Here is a 22,227-nt window from a genome sequence, read left to right as displayed (position 1 = left end):
GCCCGCTCTGCAAAGGGCACTGGCCTGGCAGCTTCACTGAAGGCCTTAGATATGCAGACCAGCATGCAGGGATACCTAACTAAATGGGGCACTCTTCTGCCAGGAGAAAGGAGGCATGGGGGGCAGGATGGCAACTCACCAAATGTTAAATTTGGCTCATAATTGCATTGAAATAGTATACCAGACATGTATATAGCTCTACAGAAGAACTAATGGCAGCTGTACAAGTAATGTTTTATTTCTATTTATTGCCACGAGATGCAGATTAGCATGAAAGTCAGGAAGTCATCTTTGCTAAGCATGCTGTGTATGACAGTCTAACACAAATTATATGTTTAGAGGTGAAAATGCTAATATGCCACTAGTAATTTAGTATATTAAACCGTTTTAAATGCCATAAAAAAACTTCAGATGCTAAATTGCAATTCAGAACAAGATTGACAGAGAGTTTAAAGATAATTTGCTTGCATAGCTGTAAACATTGATGTGCATGATGACAACTCTAGCCGTTAGCTAGGTTGGTGGGCGATGAGCTACAGTATCCTCGAAGTTACAGTTTTGCTATGTTCACATTTTAGAAGTAAGTAATCATAATGTACCTGCTAGGGCTGTAGCGAGAGTAGCTGGGGCTGCGGCGGGGCCGTGAGCTGGTGCTGCCGCAACTCCTCCTGCTGGAACTGTGTGAATAGCTGCGAGATCTTGAGTAGGATCTAGAAGGAGGAACAAGTTCATGTGAAGCTCATTTCCTTGTGTGGACCCCTTCATGTCATGGCAAATGTCCGAGTTATCTGAAACGTCGGCTACGTCATTAAAAACAGAAGCGTTTAACAATATAACGTTGAGAAGCAACTGTAAATGATGCGGCCGGCCCCAGAGGTTGTAGGCCAAAAGCTGTGTTATTCCAGAAGTGTACAATAAAGGTCTTTATAAAAATAAAAAAAAATAAAAAAACAGAAGCGTTCATTGAAATCTAATTCTCAAAATCTGATTTGGACTCCACGATTTATGAAAGCGCTGCTGGGTGGCAGATCTTTCACTGTAGGTGCTACCAAACTATGGAACTCCCTGCCAACTCATGTTCGCAAGATTGAGTAAGAGCCAGTATTTCGGAAGGCTGTGAAAACTTGGCTCTTTAGTAGGGGTTAGTTTCCCGGGGCGTCTATAGGGACTGCTTTTGCGGTCACTGCTGCATGCTGCCACTGCTCGAGCGCCGGGACACCTCTGTAGAGGTAGCTGTTCGTGCTTTATAAATGTCGGTATTAATATTATATGTCCTTGAGAAAGGGCGAGAACTAGCCATGTCTAGGTCAAAGCTAGACACGTCACTAGCACGGAGATTATTTTGATTTAAATCAGAGTTTACAGTTCAAACCTAGTGAGCTCTGATAGTCCAGGTTTCTAACTATTCGACAATACAGCTTTCAGAAAGTATTTCTAAAATTGAAATACTTTTAATATGAGGATGATATGATATACAATCTAGGCACATGAAAGGCACATGAGCAATAGTGTGTACAAATGTTCTGATACACAGTCTATGCTCGCTTGCTTTTGTAGGGGGGACATTTGGACTTGTAAAACTAGTCTGTAAAAGGCCTGATTGGATTATTTGTATTGGGTCGGTTATTAGAAGAGGACTTAAAATCATCTGTGACCCCGATCCTGGAGGGGCCATTTTGGTTTTGTGAAGGCATACTCGCGAGTGAAAGACAATTGGGGGCTGAGTTGGAAAGCCCTCTAGTGCAAATGTAGAGTAACAGAACTTTACTCCTGATAACAGAATTAGAGAAAATCCGAGGCACACTGACTATGGTTCTTGTTTTTTGTATTTGCATCAAAATTATATCATGAAAAAATTGTAAAAGAATGCCCTCTCCAGAACGTGGGGATGTGCCATAGGTATCCTTTTGCTTGAACTTACCTTTTCCTCGAAGAGCAGGATCTGCTACGTGACGATCTAGCTGAAGAAGACCTGTGACGTGTAGAGCGTGAGGAGCTGCGTGAAGAGGACTTCCTTGAGCTGGCATCTGAGTGGCTTCTGGTCTGGGACCTCTGAGACAAGCTCTGGGCGGGTGAATGGGGCTGTGTCCGCTGCTTCTCCTCTAAGCATCCGAGGCATGGGGACAGGACTCCGCTGGAAAGGAATAGTTTAATCTTTGTAAATTCACAACAATTTAGCACATGAAGATGTGCAAGAGGACAGTATTGTTCCAGGAAGTATTTAGGTTTTAATAGTAAGATCAGGAATAATGAAAAAAATATGAGTGGACACGCCCACAGCAATTTTGATATGGACCATTACACATTGTCCTTATATTTACATGTGAATTTTATTCATGAAGTTTAGAGCTTAAGCTCAGTTTTAGAGGAAGAGCAAACTTTTTACTGTGACACATGAATTGTCAAAATCTATGTATTCTGTGAGTATTGATAAATATTTCACTGAGGAATCATCGGCCCACCGAATTCCAGAATTATCTAAATCAAAGGAAAAAGTTATGGTGCTGTCAGTCCCAAGCTAACAGCAGCTAGGGGCCAGATGTATCATTATTTGATGCAGTGCAATGCAGCAAGACAGCTTACCGTGCTGTATGCACCATATTTACTAACAAATGGTGCATTCCCTCTCTCTCTGTGATGGCGCACACAGGGCAGCCTAGTGCCAGTGCAGGCTGGCTCCCTTGTTTCTTGGTGCAGGCAGGATTGTTTTTGTGCAGGAAGGACAGCTTCCTGCACAAAAAACATCCACAGAGGCATTTTCTCTTTCTAGGTGTGCTTTAGAATGCAGCACAGTAAGAAAGAGGAACAACTGAGGAGAAACAAAGCTACTTCTCCTCATCGCACCTTTATTGGGAAGGTGCCGCATGTTGATGCATTCCCAGGTTTACCTCTCTTGGCAAATCTGGGAATGTGCCAAAATACATAAGTGGATATGAGGCAACACCTACTCTACATCCATTTAATGCCTTCCCATCGCAGAGTAATGCAAGGCAGCAACTTGCATTTTCTTGCATTACTCCAGATTTACCATGCAATGCTGGGCCTTGCAAAGTGGCCTTTTGTGGCTTGATAAATCTAACTTAAAGATTGTTCGGTCCTTACGTCAGTCACCTTGCGTAACGCAAAGGCAACCCAATCCTTTGATAAATCGGGGCCTGCATTGTTAAACTATTATTAACTTGTATCCTAATTTGCGAGCAATGCACTACGACAAGTGTATGGATGAGTTCTGGATATAGGAAACATCAGCACACCCTAGTTTAAATTAGACTGTCATGGTTTAGTTCAAGCCACAGGCAAACAAAGAAAACACTATAACTGGATTGGACTGGACTGTTCCCTTGAGGAGCGGGGTCCAGATTGATTTGCATATTGCTGGGTCTGAACTGGGGTGGCAAAGTGAGCAAAATAACGATGATGGATCTAACCCAGATCTAGAAGTTACTGGGGGTGAGTGTCTAAAAGTTTCAGTGCTCCATCCATCATCTTATTGTCTTTGCTTTGTTCAGCCTAAATTGGCAGAGTTTGCCCAGACGTGGGTTCCTTGCTCATTTTGCCAGTGGATTCAAGCAAGCCTGGCTGATGAGGGGTGTTACCCCGAAACTGGTCCCAGAATTCTTGTTTCTGGTCCAGGAAGGATCTGGCTTGGCAGTTCGGGCTGGACTATTCTCATGAGCAGCAGGGTTAAGACTGATATGCATATGGCTGAGTCTGAACTGAACTGGGGTGGTGAAGTGAGCAAAAGAATGATGATGGATTTAACCCAGATCTAATAGTGCCTGGGGGTGAGTGTCTGAAAAATGTCAGCATTCCGTCCATCATCCTATTGTGTTTGCCTTGAACAACCACTTCTCACTTAAGAATTATTTACCGCTGTCAAACGCGTTCCCATGGGCAGAGCTCCTGCCCCAAATGCTTTCACTGTTAAATCTTTTCAACATTTTTCCAAATTATCGGTACTTAAACAACTTCAACGACTTCAACATTTCCTTTCATTGAATAATTCCTATGATTCTTTCACAGAAGTTATGATCTGTCTTATTCCAAAAAAGAATCATGTTTTGTCGCAATGTCAAAACTATTGTCCTAGGTCCTTGATAAATACCGATTGTAAGATATTCTCTAATGCCTTAGCCCTTCGAGTTAATGATTATATTCCTGATCTTTTTGGTATCGAACAATCAGGTTTGTTAAAAATAGAAATATAGTTGACAATCACGCATCTTACATGATATCCTAAGTAAAGTCCAAAAGCTCAACCATTCAATTGCGGCAATAACTTTAGATTTTGAGAAAGCCTTTGATAGTTATCTGGCAATATCCTATGCATGCTCTTCACTGGCATGGTCTTGGCCCTTGAATTTTACAACTAATATCCTTACTCTACTCTTCACCCCATTCTTCTGTCATGGTTAATGAATTCCAGTCTCCATACTTTCTTTTATATCGCTATAAGCGTCAAGGATGCCCACAATCACACCTGTTATTTATCCTTGCCCTTGAACCATTTTTTATTGATTAAAGCATTGTAATGATATTACTGGATTCCATTTAAAAGATGTGCATATTACACATATAGCATAAGCAGATGACTTTCTTCTTTATGTTTCTAAGCCAGAATCCTCTCTTCCATCCTTTAAAAAGAAATTAAAAGCATATTAGGCAGTGTCCAGTTATAAGCTTAATGTGGATCAGTTTGAAGCGATGCCTTGACGCCCATTGGGCTATGTTTGCGCATGATAAGACCCCTTTTATTATTTTATTATTATTATTATTATTGAACAAATTTTGCTTCATAACCCCCTTTTTTGGAATGGGCTTATCTTGGAACTCAGAAAAAAATTAAGTGCCTTGGCGTCTGGTATAGTAATAATGTTAGAGACATACTAAAATCTAACATGGATGTTTTAATTGTATCTTGATACAATTAAAATGATGCTACTTCCTTTAATACATTTTTATATTAGGATGTTACCTGTAAAAAATCCTTGGAAATATTTCAAGGCCATTGAAAAGCTTCTATCATGCTTACTCTGGAATGGGAAACACTCTTGAATATCTTTGCATTGCCTGAGGCTGTCTAAATCTCTAGGAGTATCAAAACACTCTTCGACCAAGTATATACTGTGGCCCTGATCCTCCTCTATCTCTCCACGGTGTCCAACACTGTCTCCCACTACAGCCTCTTCAACAGAAGATTCGAGAACATTAGCATACAGCAAGACGCCCTCAAGTGCATTGCCTCCTTCCTCACAGGACAGACACAGAGCATCCTCCCTTCACCTCCGCCTCCAAAAACATCATATGCAGTGTACCACAAGTCTCATCCCTCAGACCCACCCTGTTCAAGATCTACATAACCCCCTTTGCAGACAGCTTCAGATCCCACGGACTCAACATAATCTCTTAAATAGATGATCCACTCCCTCACCGAGGGCCCCCCAAGGCCAGAGCAAACTTCTGCACCACCCTCACCAATGTAGCCAAATGGATGAGTAACAACTGCCTCCAACTAGACTCTGACAATACTGAGGTAATGATCTTCAGGAAGAACATCTCCACATGGGTCCACAGCTAGTGGCCTGATAAACTCGGACCTACTCCCACACTGACCGACCATGCATGCAACCTCGGAGTCATCCTCGACAGCCAACTGACCATGAAATGACAAGTCAACACAGTCACCTCCTCCTGCTTCCACACCCTTTGCATGCTCTGCAGAATCTTCAGATGGATCCCAACCAACACCAGACAGACCGCCACTCAGGCTCTTGTCACCAGCCGCCTCAACAATGACAACCCCCTCTATGCCGGCATATCCTCAGAAGTCTCCAGACCATACAGAACTCCGCAGCCAGACTCATCCGGAACCTCCCTAAATTAGCCCACATCGCATCCCACCTGAGAGACTGCCACTGGCTCTCCATCCAGAAGAGAGGCCAGTTCAAGATCCTCACACATGCCTACAAAGCCCTCCACGACCTGGGACCTGCCAACATCAACCATCGACTGAACTTCCACATACCCTCTAGACACCTTTGCTCCTCTTCATTTGCACTCACCTCCCGCATCTGTCACAGCCACAGTGGTGACTCCTCCTTCTCCTACATCGCTGCCAAGACCTGGAACTGTTACAGGGATTCTGCCCAAAAACATAACTATGCGCAGGACTATAGGAATTTGGTGTATAGGGACTGAGTCATCCTACCACCTTAGTTCCCATGAGCCCAGGACTGACTAGCTATAGTGTCTCACTTGCTCTCCTACTCACTCACAGAGAAACAAATGATTAGAAGCCCCAGAACAAAACACTCCCAGATCTCTCAGAAATCATGGTAGCAAAATACACACTTTCGCTCTCACTCTTGTACTTGTCCACAATAAGATCTGACAAAAACCGAAACAGTTTCAAATATTTATTTTAGCTAACGTGCCCAAACATGCAGTATATGTGGCACAACAAGCAGGAAAATGCACAGTACAAATACAGTCAGCATAGCAGCTAGTCATCAATCATGAAGGGAAATGTCACCATGGAAATACAATAGAGCCTAACCTCCCTCTCCTTGCTAAGAAGCAGTATTTTTATATATTGGAAGATATCTGGGCTTTGCCAGCAGACCCCATACCTTAGCCTATAGATAGTAGATCTACATCATAGGTGCTGTGTCGCTCTTCTCCCTGGAAAGGTCCCTCTCAAGTGTGTGCTACCTGTTCATGTATCACAATAAAACCAAAGTATGTTGTCCCAAACAACAGCTGCATCAGTATGTTGTGTCTAAGTGCTAAGGCCTGGCCAGAACAAAATAACAAGGGGCATTGTTTTTCGACCTTTGCTCACAATGTTCAGTCAAAATCCTAGGAACCTGCAGAGAGTGAACACGGCGATGAGTTCTCATGTGAAAACAGCCGTAGACATTATTGCAAAAATTAAGTCTTGTAGTAACGTGCGCAAAGCAGCGGGCAAGCTGCAGCATGCTCATGCTAACTTAGAGAAAACGACAATGTCCCCATGAGCCAAGTGCCAGAACGACCTTCCCCTCCAACTCCATGCACCCCCTTGCTGGCAGACTTCAGAAAGTGACTCAAAACCTGGCTATTTTTTGATGGAGACACAGAGCCCAGATACCCCTAGGGGTGACAGTGCTATGCTTTACAAATGCTGATTGATTGATTGATTGATTGATTGATTAAAGGGGGGGTTAACTTCCCTGATTTTACCCTTTGTCATAAAGCATTTGGCATTAAGCAATGTCAGGGTTATTTGTATGATCATTCTGACACGCAATCTAAATTGTGGTACATACTGGAATTTGTTATGTTATCCCCCTTTTCTCACTAGCAAATTCTTTATATGTCTCGCCATCCTTAGTATTGGATCCCCTCACTTATCATTCACTCTTGTTCCTTATTCATGCCATATCTGACTTCTCATCCATCCTCCTACAAACACTTTGTTCAAAGTCCTATTCGGTATAACAAGTGGCTTTTAAAGAAAGGTAAGTCACTGTTTTGTCTGGATTTTTCTAGTAGAAACTGCTTACAATCTCTCAATTGCTCCTACATACAAGTGTAATTATTTCTTTTGATAATCTCTTCCAATCCTTTCACTTACCACCTAAATGTATGAAAGAGTATCAGTATTTGGAAACTTTGCTCACAGCCACACCTAGTTCCATTTTATTCTCTCCCACTCAGGATCATGGTGCGCAGATTATCCCCAGATCCAAAACCACCCCCTCCACAGCTGCTCTGATTTATAAAACACTGAAAAATCTTCCATCAGACAGACCTAAATTTAAAATGAAACTTACCTGGGAATTTGATTTGCAAACGAAATTGTCAACAACTTTTTGGGAGAAAATATTGGATACAATTTACAACACCGCAGATACTGCTGAAATTACGCAAACTTTATATTATGTTTATAAAAGGCTCTATTCTACTCCTGTACATCTTTTTTAACTTACACTGCTTCAACAAGATATATGTTGGCATTGTAACAAAATCTCTGTAACCTAGTTACAAATATTTTTTTCAATGTATTCAGCTGTCTCAGTTTTGGGATCAAAAGTGGCCACGTATAACTATCATTATGGGTAGTAGGTCTCCATTTTCCATAACTGCTTTATTTATAGATAGCTTCGTTAATCTCTGGTCTCCTGAAAAAATGTGTGGCAAATAAGTAGACCTGTTTATCAGAATTGTTTTTCAGGTAATCACCTCTCACTGGAAGTCTACGAACATGGGGGCATATTACCAAGCAATAGCGATAATTATCGCTATTGCTTGGTTAGAGACAAAAATTTACCGCTGAGCTGCGGCGATTTTTATCGCAAATAAACCTTGGTATTACCAAGGTTTATAGCAAATGCGATAAAAATCGGCCGCAATGCATGAATATCGCTGAAAAGTCAGCGATATTCATGCATTACCGAGCTAATGCTCTTAGCCATGTTATCCACCTCCCATTGGATAACATGGCTAAGAACTGCTCAGGGCAGGTGTTAGCTTTTGGAGATATTCGTGCTTAGCGCGAATATCTACAAAAGTTGGTAATAGGAGATAGCGATGTTAGCGACTCTTTCCAGTCGCTAACATCTTGGCACGTCCACTTTGCATATCATTAGTGATAAATATCACTGACATGCAAAGTGGGGCCCAAGATGGTCCAACTAGCTGTTGCAAACTGGTGTTAGCGACAGCTTGGTAATAGGGAGATCATTTTATCTCCGCTTTCTTGGCTTTTAAAGCCAAAAAAGCGGAGATAAACCCCCTTGATAATATGCCCCACTGTTACTCTCCAAGAGTGGTGGAAACTAGGGTGTCATAAATACAGTTTGGATCAGCATAATTTACCATCTACTTTACTATTTGTTTAACGGGAAACACTGTGGAAACCACTTACTAGATATTTGTCCATACATGCATGTTGTAACTCTAATTAGCTGTAAGATTTTGCTAAATTCTTGTTCCTATTAAGGTTGTATATTTACCATGTTGTTTTTTCTCTCTATGTCTTTGGTATTGATTTGAAACCACAATGATTAGATTGCTTAATCAGTATATACTTTTCTTATTCTATATTCTTCTTCTCTTTCTTTTCTCTCATCCCCCTTCCCTTTCTTCTTTTCTCTTTCTTAACTTTTCAGGTTTTCTTTTGGTAATTTTGTCCCATATGACAAGCGTAAAATCCTTTATCCCTTGAATTGAACATTCAAAATTATTTGTTTTCTTATTTTATAAAGCACTATTATTAACCCCTTCGAGGCTAATGACGAGCTGGGCTCGTCATGGCGCTTACCTGCCGTGCGCGGATGACAAGGCCAGCTCGTCATAAAACAATGAAAAATAATAAAACCCAGCGCAGGACGGGAAAACGCCTAGCAGCCAAGTGGTTAAATTGTTTGCCAAGTTGAGTGTATTTATATTTCTTAATAAAAATACTAAAGATAAAAGAAATATTTTGCAAATGTGATCCACTGCAATCAATACACTCAGTAAGTGCGGTTGGTGTGCATCAACAGCATGCAGCATTACACATGAAGTTTGCAAAGGCAAGACTAACAAGCATTGGATTAAGCAATTTATCTTGCATTTTGTTAGGAGAAGCTGAGTAAATAGGTTGGTGCACTTTATTTTACTTGATCCTGCTATCCTATAAAGACATGAAGAGATGAAGCAACATCTTGAGATACAACGATATGGAAGCTGGGGAAGGAGGCCCTTGTTGATAGACTGAATAAGCATCATTTACCTTAAAGAAGTGTGTTATGAAAAGGAGTCAGATGATGTTTGCGTTGCAAGTGTTGATCTTTAGGGATACGCATATCAAAATACTTCGGGGTAGATAACATGTGACAAAGGGACTGTATTTTCTGGCATATTATCAAGGGGGTTTATCTCCGCTTTTTTGGCTTTAAAAGCCAAGAAAGCGGAGATAAAATTATCTCCCTATTACCTAGCTGCCGCTAACACCAGTTAGTGACAGCTAGTAGGAGATAGCGACCATCTTGGGTCCCACTTTGCATGTCAGTGATATTTATCACTAATGAGATGCAAAGTGGGCGTGCCAAGATGTTAGAGACTGAAAACAGTCGCTAACATCGCTATCTCCTATTACCAACTTTTGGAGATATTCGCGCTAAGCGGGAATATCTCCAAAATCTAACACCTGCCCTGAGCAGTTCTTAGCCATGTTATCCAATGGGAGGTGGATAACATGGCTAAGAGCATTAGCTCGCTAATGCATGAATATCGCTGACTTTTCAGCGATATTCATGCTTTGCGGCGATTTTCACCGCATTTGCGTTAAACCTTGGTAATACCAAGGTTTATTTGCGGTAAAAATCGCTGCAGCGCTGCGGTAAATTTTTGTCTCTAACCAAGCAATAGCGATAATTATCGCTATTGCTTGGTAATATGCCCCTGTATTTTTATTTCATCTTTAACAAAGATCATTTGCGCACATTTTTACTTTGTGCAGAAAAAAGCTGCAAATCCAACAAAATTTATCATGAAGCAGAGTAGCAAGTGAATTCACAAAGGTGATTAGTTACTAGCACTGTGCCTTCATTGTAGTCTAAAAAATCCAAACAAAATACACTTCTGAAATTTAAATAAGTAATAAGCAATCAAAATGTTGATGTCCAGAAAGTAAATAATTTACTCGTGTTTCATCTACAAACTGCATTTTATGTCAAAGCTGTGGGCTAACAAACAGATTATTTAATACCCACCAAATGCCATGAGATTGATGGAGGGCTAATTCCAAGCAATGGCAAACCATCAAAAACACATGAAAGCCAGTGACTGATGGGAGCTCACTAAAAGGCAGCGGTCTCTGTAATTCAATTCAATTCAAAGTTTCTTTTTTCGACTGACAGGGAAGCAGTCATAAAAGCACACAATACAATAATATACAGTTCATTCATAGAAAGAAAAATGTATCTTCCATTAGCCAAATAAGAAAAAAGTAATAAGCAATTATTTTAAAAAAAAGACAAGATACAGTGGTCCTATGTGAATATACTTAATCAAGACGAAATTGTATCTGTAATATAATTCAGTTTGGAGTCATCCTTCCATACTTGATCTGTACTTTAAGGCTGTTTTTAAAAACTTGCAGATAAAATAAGTACTGTCTTCATGCAACATTTGAAGGTATAGAAGTGCGGGCTTAATTTGTATAAAATTCATCTTTTTAAGCAACGGTTTTAAAAACATATTGCGTGGACTTGAGTAATAAGAACATAGGAATAAAAAGTGAGCCAAGTCTTGCGGAGACTTATTGTCGCAGCCGCAAGCTGGCAACACTTGACCTCTATGGGCTCCACTTGGCACAGCTAAAAGCAGATGATAGAGATCAAATCGAAATCTGCTCAGCAGGAAGCGTTCATATCTGGATATATTCCACGATAAATAAGGTTCAGAGAACACACAGGTCTTTGTTAGTGCGTGGCTCCTTACGCTGGACTTTTTGAACTCAGTTTCTTCCCTGTAGAGTTGTCGCTTCAGATAAAAAGTATTTTTTACAAAATTGACATCTTGCTTGGTGGTATTCTGGGGTGTTAAATAAAGGTCTAATCTGCCCAGATCTTTACAGCAATTTCGAATGTATTTCAACCAGGGTAACTTGAGTTGTCCTTCCCAAGTAAGGGCTTCAGCTAAGATATTATGAGTCAATGGAATCGATATATTGCGCCAACAGCTTAACCAGCAGAGCAAAGGGTTTGCAGCAATTTTGTCAGCTAAATACGGGGTGCCCAGTTCCTCATGTATGGAGAAGTTTGCGGTACTCTTTGGTAAGCTCATGACCTGTTTCAGAAAGTTGTTTTCGAGAGCTACTAGGGTATCTACTGGTAGGAACCCCCACAGTTCACTTCCGTAACATGCCACCGCAACACTTTTTGCCTGATAAAGCTTCAATATGGCGGACACTGGAGTGTTACCCAATTTACGAGCGAAATCCATTATACCAGAGTTGGTCCTCAGTATTTCGCCTTTCTTTTTAGTTATGGCAGGGCCCCATTTGAGTTTATGGTCAAACAGTACTCCCAAATACGAAAATGTTTTTGTTAATGGTATGTTTTCCCCATTGACTGAGAAGGGGTATTGTTTTTTGGGAGTTAATCCAACCGTCATGACAAAAGATTTGGAATTGTTAATATTTAGGCCACGTGAGGACATGAATTGAAAAAAAGAATCCAGTAATTTTTGGAGTCCGAGTGCGGTTCTGGATAAAAGAACAGCGTCGTCCGCATACAACAGGACCGGTACGCCTGTTTTACCAATTCGAGGGTAATCCATGTCTGTTTTTACCAAGTGATCTTCAAGTCCATTTATATATAAGTTAAAAAGAAAAAGTGCTAATATACAGCCCTGCCTGACTCCTCGGTTAATTTTAAAATCTCTCGTTACTTTCATGTCTCTTGTAAAACGCACATTTGCACGGGTGTCGTTGTGTAAGTCTGCCAGAAAGTTGATCAAGTTATTTTCTACGCCCATTTTTTGCAGGACTTCCCATAGTTTGCTCCTATCGACACAGTCAAAAGCCGAGGAAAGGTCCATAAAGGCCATATACAAAGTTCCCTCTCTTGCTTGGGTGTATTTACCACTAATTAGATACAGATTCAGACACTGTGTGGTTGTTGCATGTCCTGGTCTGAATCCATATTGTGCAGGGGTCATTATGTTGTGTTGTTTGGCCCATGCATTCAGCCTCTTTAGTAGAATCCCACCCACTACCTTCGCAACAGAGTTTATCAGGGAGATTGGTCTGTAGCAGGCCGCTTTTGTTCTGTCCCCCTTTTTGTAAACAGGGACGATAGTAGATGCTCCCCAAGATTTAGGAGCCCCCACTTCGACCCCGGCATTGATGACAGATGTAAGAATGGGAGCCCATAAGGTGATATTAGATTTTAATAGGTCAGGTGGAAGACCATCAGGGCCCGGGGCTTTGTTACTGGAGAGACCAAGTATCCCTAATTCAATTTCTTTAGTTGAGAATTGTAGCGGGCTGCTTTCAGGAAGATGAAATGGTTCTGGAGACTGTGGGGCGTCGCTCTTGAAGATAGCTCCAAAGTGAGTGATCCATTCATCCTCCGGTATAACTGTACCGAGACTCTCATCATTTGGGTCGCCAAAAAGTGGTTTATTTATTATGCTCCAGAATTTTGAACTGTTGCCCAAGGTAGAGGGGTCGAGCAAAGATTCCCATGTTTTAGTTTTAATTGACTTTTTGCGTGAGGCAAGGGCATTTTTGTAGTCTGCCCGAAGGGCCTTAATAAGTGCAGAATCTCTCGGTTTGTTTTTAAGAGCAGCTTTTAATTTGCGGTTTGCAGAGGAACAGTCATGATCAAACCAGCGGGGGTGTTGAGCAATAGATCCTTTGGTTGTTACCGTCAATAGTTGATCTATTCTTTTGGACACTACAGCAAAGGCGGATAAAATAGATTCTGGAGGAGCGGAATTTGTGGCACAGAGCTTAAGTTCATGTTCACAATATAAAGCAACGTCCTCATACAATTTGTCACTGTTTACCAGGTTCCATTTCAAGCGGCGGTTATTATTGACCAACTTAAGTGCCCCAGGGTCCCTAATGTTTTTATGGAGCACTGAGGGGCCGCATTGCAATTCAAGGTGCAAAGGATTGTGATCACTATGAATGCTATCAAGAATGTCAAAGTTTAAAACCTGTTGGGCAACTCCAGCAGAAAGGAGAATATGATCTATAAAAGACCCTGACTCAGATCCTTTGTAGGTTGGAACTTTGAAGGAGAAGGAGTCGTCTTTCATAGATAGTGCCATGGTCAAGTTCATGGTATCCGTTAGAGTGTTTAATTTAGTTCCACGCTGGCAGTGTGTGAAGTGGGGACCTGTTCTGAGTCCGCAGCCCAAGGATCCCAAAGTGGTTGAGAGAGGATTACCGCAAATGTGTGTATTAAAGTCACCAAGAAGAATTTTATCCTGTGGTAATTTTGAACCAAATTCATTTAGGTAACTTTCAAGTCTGACAAGGTTACAATCGTTCGAATTTGCGACAGAATTGTAGAAGTTAATTAGAGTTATAGCTTTCTTGCCCCTTCTGAGAGTCAGTACCTGCATGTTCGTGTTATCCAGCTGCACTTGGTTAATCTGCATTTTAAGAGACAGACTAATGAATATTGCCAGTCCCCCCTTTGCTCTGCCGCTGGGGGAGGGGGATGCGGGAACAAAAAAACTTTGATAACCCTCAATAAAGGTGTTGTTATCTATTAGCCATGTTTCTTGGAAGCACAGGATGGTATAATTTTTAACAAAAACTTCCCACAACGGGTCAATAATTTTTGAGGCCAATCCTGCGAGGTTCCAAGACAGTATCTTGATTGTGTTAGGGACAAAGTGTGCTAAATTTGATGCAGGTGTTATAACAGATGGAGAGCACAGATCCGGATTGTCCCTTAACACAGGGTTCGTCCTTGGAGTTACAGGTGATACATGAGGTTTGCAAGCTGTTGGTAAAGGAAAGATACCTGCCTCGTCTTCTAAGAAGGACGGAGCGTGGTTTGCTTTAGGGCTGACTGAGTGTCTTAAGTTCGTCGTGAAGGTGGTATTGGATGGAATAATCACTGGGGAATTAGATGTTTTAGGTAGAGTCCTCATATTTCCTACCTGGCAGTTTGTTTTTGCAGAAAGTGAGACGGGAAACAGGTCAGATGGCAGTCAGTCTACCTCTTCCAGTTGGTCGTGGCTGAGGAAAGCATCATAACGATTGGCTGTAGGGAACCCGTAGTCATTATATTGTGAGGTGGTGTGGTTAAAGGCCCGGTAGTAACCATGCCCAAGACGTTCAGCTGTTTCTATTGGTTGGTAGTTGTGGACTTTATTTCCCCATAAGTGAGAATATGGATGTTGGTCTAGGCCCATTGGCGTGTCTGGGCAGGGTGCGACAAAGGCCAGCCAGGGTTGATTATTCTGCTGTGTCCTGTAAGATCCTTCTTGGGTATAGTTGTAATTTGTTTTGTTCCTGTAGGGATCTGAACGGACTGGATAGAAGTAGCTAAGTCCCATGGTTCGAATCAAGCTTTTTGTCCCAGTGCTTCTCCATCCTGCGATGAATTTCGCCGGTCCTAGATATTTGAAGGTGACCACAATACAGTCACCCTCTGTAGATTTAAAGCGAGTACCCACCCACTCTACTCTTTTGACATGTTGGATGGTACCTATTATATTTGGGGGGAGAGGCCTATGTATGGAAAGCCATTGCATTGCTTTGTTCCTCAGTTCCTCCCGTGTTTCTTCCCTGTTATCAGCAACTTTTGGCACCCCAATCATAACTATTGTATAGGGGTTGGCCTGTGGTGGCAGATTAATATGTGTTAGTGGACGTGTTGTAATAGGTCTGGGGGGCTGTGTTCCTATGTCTTTGAGTTGAGTGTTTCCTTTGGGAGGGGCCGTACGACTTTTATCCTCAGATATGCCTACGTTGGTACTAGGTAGGTGACCCTCTGCAGCCCACTCGCTATCATCCTCATCTGTTTGGGTATTAGGTGTGTTAAGCATAGGTGTATTTGGGATCACAGTGGAGGTGGGAGCTAATTGTGAATTTGGTGTTTGAACAGTTAAGGGTAAGCTCTGAAGTTGTGGATGGTTTGGCTTTCCTGTATTCTTTGATGTGTTGTCTACTTTTTTCACTGTTTTTGAATTTTTTACATTAAGGATTGATGAAGATGGAACAAAGGTTGTAGGCGTGTTAGTTGTTTTAAGCAATCTGAGGATACTAGAGGATATATCATTTTGTGCCCTCTCAAATTTACTCAGCGCCCTTTCTATATTGTCGATCTGATGGCAAATGGGTTGTAGAATTGTTTTAATTAGGGCTTCGATCTCTCTCATTGTTGGCAAGATTGCACTACTCTGCTTCTCAATGTGTCCTGTTTCCTCATTAACTAAAGAGATACCAGTTTTAGGATTAGTATTCCCACTTGCATAGTAGACTAGTGGGGAAATTGATAGGGGCCCACCCCGCGTTGTGACAGGGAGTTTCTCTAGACTATTCTTCTGCCACATGTCTTTGAGCGATCGCTTGGGTTTGCCTGATATGTAGTGGATTTTCCTTTTAGGAAATATGATTCTGGGCTTTTTTCTCTTGGATTTTGGAGAATTGCATTGTTTAGGTGGTTGGGTTTCAGTTATAGCAATAGTTAGTGGGGCAATCTCCACGGTGTGAACTTTCAGTGCGGAAGCTGGATCTTTTTCTTGCTGGATGTTATTTGCACTACTGGTTAGAATCTTAAGGCTGTTATCCAGGGTATTCGCTAATAGATCCGTGGAAGAAGAATTAGAAGGTTTTTCCTTGATGTGTGATCTTGGTAGTTCTGAAAATGATTGCATGAGAAGGGACTCCTGTGATGAGGCTGAGTCCTCCATATTTGGGTCTTCTGCACTAGTATGTGAGGACAAATCTGGGAAACATAAATTAGGCGTCAAAGAGAGCCTCCTCTCGGTATCTTGAATGGCATCCGCCACAACGTTGATAGTTTTTTGGAGCATTTTATCTATAGCAGTTATAGTGGGCAAAGGTGTACTCACTGTTTTTAATCTGCTGGTTGATCGAGTGGCCATCGGGGTTTTGCAGGTTTTAGTCATCTTTGACTTGTGTTGACTGCCACTTTCCTCTGAGTGTAGCCTAGGATTGACTTGTGACTTCCGTAGGGCGTACTTAGGGGGGTGGCCCGACCCGGCCACTTCAGGCCCCTGAGGGCCACAGAGGGCCCGCCCTTTGCCCGGGCTTCGCCCGCGCGCGTCCCGCGATGCGCGTGATAGGCCCTGTTTAAATAAGTGAGGTGTAGGGAAGGGGCGGGGCACTGGGAGGGGGCGCGGCTCACGCGGGAAGAGGGAACAGCTGATGTTACTGACGCTGTCCCTCGCAGTCCCCGGGCCGCGCCTCTCACCTCCTCTGTGGCCTCGCGTCTCCTCACACAGGGTCTCCGGCAGATTTAGCACAGGAAGGCTGCTCCTGCAGCAACGACAGTTAGGGCTTTGAAAACGCTGGCAAGTCTTTTCAAACAGCAAACCTCTATGGCGAGCGGCTCCCGCGGAGCGGGGGCCGCGAGAGGTTTTGAACGCCTTGTAGGGGGCGGGGCACTGGGAGAGGGCGCGGCTCACGCGGGAAGAGGGAACAGCTGATGTTACTGACGCTGTCCCTCGCAGTCCCCGGGCCGCGCCTCTCGCCTCCTCTGCGGCCTCGCGTCTCCTCACACAGGGTCTCCGGCAGATTTAGCACAGGAAGGCTGCTCCTGCAGCAACGACAGTTAGGGCTTTGAAAACGCTGGCAAGTCTTTTCAAACAGCAAACCTCTATGGCGAGCGGCTCCCGCGGAGCGGGGGCCGCGAGAGGTTTTGAACGCCTTGTAGGGGGCGGGGCACTGGGAGGGGGCGCGGCTCACGCGGGAAGAGGGAACAGCTGATGTTACTGACGCTGTCCCTCGCAGTCCCCGGGCCGCGCCTCTCGCCTCCTCTGCGGCCTCGCGTCTCCTCACACAGGGTCTCCGGCAGATTTAGCACAGGAAGGCTGCTCCTGCAGCAACGACAGTTAGGGCTTTGAAAACGCTGGCAAGTCTTTTCAAACAGCAAACCTCTATGGCCAGCGGCTCCCGCGGAGCGGGGGCCGCGAGAGGTTTTGAACGCCTTGTAGGGGGCGGGGCACTGGGAGGGGGCGCGGCTCACGCGGGAAGAGGGAACAGCTGATGTTACTGACGCTGTCCCTCGCAGTCCCCGGGCCGCGCCTCTCGCCTCCTCTGCGGCCTCGCGTCTCCTCACACAGGGTCTCCGGCAGATTTAGCACAGGAAGGCTGCTCCTGCAGCAACGACAGTTAGGGCTTTGAAAACGCTGGCAAGTCTTTTCAAACAGCAAACCTCTATGGCGAGCGGCTCCCGCGGAGCGGGGGCCGCGAGAGGTTTTGAACGCCTTGTAGGGGGCGGGGCACTGGGAGGGGGCGCGGCTCACGCGGGAAGAGGGAACAGCTGATGTTACTGACGCTGTTCCTCGCAGTCCCCGGGCCGCGCCTCTCGCCTCCTCTGCGGCCTCGCGTCTCCTCACACAGGGTCTCCGGCAGATTTAGCACAGGAAGGCTGCTCCTGCAGCAACGACAGTTAGGGCTTTGAAAACGCTGGCAAGTCTTTTCAAACAGCAAACCCGGGCACTGGGAGGGGGCGCGGCTCACGCGGGAAGAGGGAACAGCTGATGTTACTGACGCTGTCCCTCGCAGTCCCCGGGCCGCGCCTCTCGCCTCCTCTGCGGCCTCGCGTCTCCTCACACAGGGTCTCCGGCAGATTTAGCACAGGAAGGCTGCTCCTGCAGCAACGACAGTTAGGGCTTTGAAAACGCTGGCAAGTCTTTTCAAACAGCAAACCTCTATGTACTCTGTGAAGAATTAGTGATATGAGATCTTCCAGACAGCCAACACTGCCTGTAGTGAGATCTTAAAATTGCTGCACGTTTCGTTTTTTGGGTGCACGCTGTTCTTCTGTCCACACTGCGGTCAGAACACTCTCTCTGTCTCTTTCTTTCCAATTAAATCCCTCATTCTGGGCCTGCCCCTCCACCCGTCTCTAGCTAGTCCTAAAACGGCCGGTGTGTACGAAATGACATCATTTGTTTTTGCATAATTATGCGAGGATTCATTTTTTGTTTAAAAAATTGTGGAAAACCGCAAATGCTGTGAATAACAGACTCTCACATTCTTGTTGTTCACGTTGTTCCCGTACATCCGCACAAACATTTTACAGAGAAGAATTATGGTGTAAATTTGTGAATTTTATGTAATAAGCATGATGGGAAATTTGTGAAATTACGCAAGATTACGCCAGCATAATGGACATTTTGTCAGAGCCTAGAAAAGAGAAAAAAAACTATAGCTATATGATAAATAAATAGAGCAAGTGCCTTCAGTTTTAATCACCATATTGCTTCTTGACCTTTACTTGCAGCCTGAAAATAATCACCATCAGTCACAATAGCATAATATTTCAGCACAGCAAGTCACAGAAGCATACATTATACAAAGTGTTACATTTTGCCACTCTCTTCCATCTTCTGTTGACAGATGTATGTACTAACAATGTGAAAAAGTGCAAAAGTAAAAGAATATATTTATTTATAAATAGAGTGCAATTATAAAGTTCAAAGTGGCAGAAAGTTACATTCTAGTAGACAATATATTGACCATCAATAGTACCAAGTCCTCTAAAAGGTGGTAAATAGTTCTACATTCGTGATACAGACACTATGAGACTACACTTTCCTTTTCCTCATCATTTATGTCACCTTGGATGATTGTTCAGTATGGCTGACTGCGGTGTTCAGTGTGGATTTCGCATCTGTCAGGAAGGGAGTTGTCACTGGACACTGAGGGATAGGAAATGTGTTTGCACTTTAACCTGGTTGGGACCGAGGGGTTACAGCTCCTGGGGTATGACTTCTTTACACTGAGTGATCATACAATCTAAGATCACGTACAAAAACACTGTCTAACTAAGGCATAACAGCAATGCAATGTCCCCCAAATAACTTTGCAACAGGAGTCAACCACGGCATTCTACCTTCCTCAGTTATTCTCTTCCTAGAAACATTCCTAGATAATGCAGATTAGTTTTGTTCAGGACCCTAAACCCAGGGACTATTTTACCATTATCATAAATTTTCCGAACCCACTTTCTTCAGCCGTTCATACAGAGCATTTTTTCCTAGATGCTTGAACTAGACGGAACAGCAACACAACCATATTAGTTAGATTTATGAGCTTGGTGTAAATACATTACTGTATATAGAAATCAATCTGTATATTCAAAACCCAATATTAATTCCTCCTAGAATGCTTTTTCACTTTGTTCATCAGATTTCCAGTGTTTTGTGTTCAATAGTCAGGAATAAATACAGACCGTGCTTGAAGAAAATTACTTTATACATGAGTAACTTTCTGTGACCTCCAGGCTATCATCCGCAATCTAATAGGCAGTTAGAGAGATTTAATTATGGTGTGGACTAATTATTCGCTCACTGAAAACTGGTTACACATATTACCACACTACTGAGATGCTCCTAACCTTTAACCAAGTTATGAAATGCAGTTTTCTATAAATGGCTTACTGTTTAGATACTGTTCCAATTAGTGTGAAATATATTTTGTGAAAACATGTTCAGTTTTCAAGATCATCAGGCATGTTCTGCAGCATATAAAAGTGCCTCTATTGGCAGAAATACAGATTTTTTACTTTTGTTTTCATGGTTTTCTGATATTATGCTACTACGTCCACCCTGTGCAGGTCAACAACTCCATTTAGTTCAGTAATTCAGAGCACATCTCTTTTCCACAAGTCAATGTGATAGTAAGTACGGCTTTTAACAGTTAACACTTCTGCATAGCATCAATTTACATTTTTCATCACAGGTAAATTAATATTATAGTTATATGATTCCTTTAACTGTAACCTAGCACATGAATATTTTATAAAATATTCCAAGTTATTATATTTGGTTGCTCTAAATCCCTAACTGAGAAATGTCGCCATGAATGTTTGGTCATGATGTTTCATTTTCTTGGCATATGAAACATACATTTCTAAGCACACTAGCTATACCTTTGTCACACTATATTATGTTGTGGGTAATAGCCATTTCTTCTCAAAGGAAAAGGCACATAATAATATAGTGGTTTTATGGATTTTCTACTTTCATTGCAATGCAACTCCTCACAGACTCCGGGTGTAAGTCTAATATATTTGAAAGAACTATTAGCCCGCAATTGAACTTTGAACAATAATTCTGGCCTTTTACCCACATGAGCAACCAATATTCTAGAGGTCCTCATGGCTATCTAACATGCAAAGGATTGTTATTGAGAGCATCTTCCCTGATGCTTCCAGGAACTTACCTATCCTCTTGGTTCACAACCTTGGTACAATGATTTTCCACAGGTGCCACTTTGGGATGAGAAAAGCAGCTGGCAGAAGAATTCCCTGAATCAGAGATGTTGTCACTGTGGACTATTTTGTCCTTTCCAGGTGAGAGTGTATGGTTAAAGTCTTCAGAGCCCGGACTCTCAGTCTCAGTATCCTTCGACACAGAGGCTTCCACCTGAATGGATTGTGGAGAGCATTCCTCATTTCCTGAGTCGTATTCCTTCGGTTGACCATTCTGAGTTTGCTGGAAACCCATTCCACTGCCTGCAACAGTTAAAGGTGCAATAGCGGATCCAGGTGGTGAGATCTGGAAATGAGAGAAAGCCAGGAGGGAGAAGTTTGATGAAGGATTCCAGCTATTTCCATTAGTTGAGGTTACAGTTGCCAACAAGAACAGGTTCTAGTTAAAGATATTTTTTCATATTCATCATTGTCATGATGCACTGTATACTGAAACAGAAAATAAGAAAGAAGGTAGCAGAAAGAAAATGCCAATGAAAGAAATATATATCGCTGATATTATGCCACAGAGTGAAGCGTCCCTTTCCCAGATATGATTTAATTGGAAAGGGGATAGGCATCGTGCGGTATCCCAGCATGCAAATCATGGGAAGACAGAAAACCATAAGAGGAGAAAATAAAAATGAAAAGATAAAGGAACAAAAGCAAATCTAAATTTGAAAATGATGGATCAAATAATAGATGAAAATGTCTTTTATGAAGTTAAATGATTTTCTTAATTTTTATGTCTGTTGTCTTCTAAGCATAACAGTGGAGACACTGGATCTATAGGTTGCATCAGTATGCATGATTTAGTAGGTACAGGTCAGTTCTGGTTATTTTGACATGTAAAAGACTACTTTATTGCTCATTAAGAGTGACTTCTTAATTCCAGTGTGACTGGTAATACCAGTTATAAGTCATATCACAATTCTGAGACCCACAGGAACACTACGAAACTCTAGGAGATATTAGCTCGCTAAAGCATGCATGAGGCAGCCTAATAAAAGTAACTTTTAAACAGCTTTGAACAAGTACTCAGAGCTGGATGGATAATATTGAATCATCTGCATGAAGATCAGATCTAACTTGTGTACGTTGAGAATTGGTGGCACTTATGTTCTCAATTAGAATTACAAAGTATATTAGTAGGAACATAAGGCGAAATAAATGATCTAGCATATTGCACATTAGGTTCAGCAGCTTCTTCTCTGCCTGTGGTTTCTCTCAATGATTGCTCCTAACTGAGTCACAAGTCCATCACACCCAGAGACAATTTGTGACA

General features: G+C 42.6%; 1 protein-coding gene across 1 annotated transcript in view; it reads right to left on the bottom strand.

The window, feature by feature from the left end:
• Nucleotides 1-22,227, bottom strand: part of SRRM4 (serine/arginine repetitive matrix 4) — a 246,434-nt gene that overhangs the window by 3,472 nt on the left and 220,735 nt on the right. Inside the window, exons 9-11 of the mRNA XM_086943295.1 lie at nucleotides 20,915-21,249; nucleotides 1,922-2,134; nucleotides 600-710 (exon numbers count right to left, since the gene is read on the bottom strand). Of these exons, the coding sequence (XP_086799421.1) occupies nucleotides 600-710; nucleotides 1,922-2,134; nucleotides 20,915-21,249 (659 nt within the window). The remainder of the gene's footprint in view (nucleotides 1-599; nucleotides 711-1,921; nucleotides 2,135-20,914; nucleotides 21,250-22,227) is intronic.

The sequence above is a fragment of the Lissotriton vulgaris genome, chromosome 11 (assembly GCF_964263255.1).
Source record: "Lissotriton vulgaris chromosome 11, aLisVul1.2, whole genome shotgun sequence".
In the NCBI taxonomy this organism is placed as follows: Eukaryota; Metazoa; Chordata; class Amphibia; order Caudata; family Salamandridae; genus Lissotriton; species Lissotriton vulgaris.
This window is presented reverse-complemented; position numbering and strand designations above follow the sequence as displayed.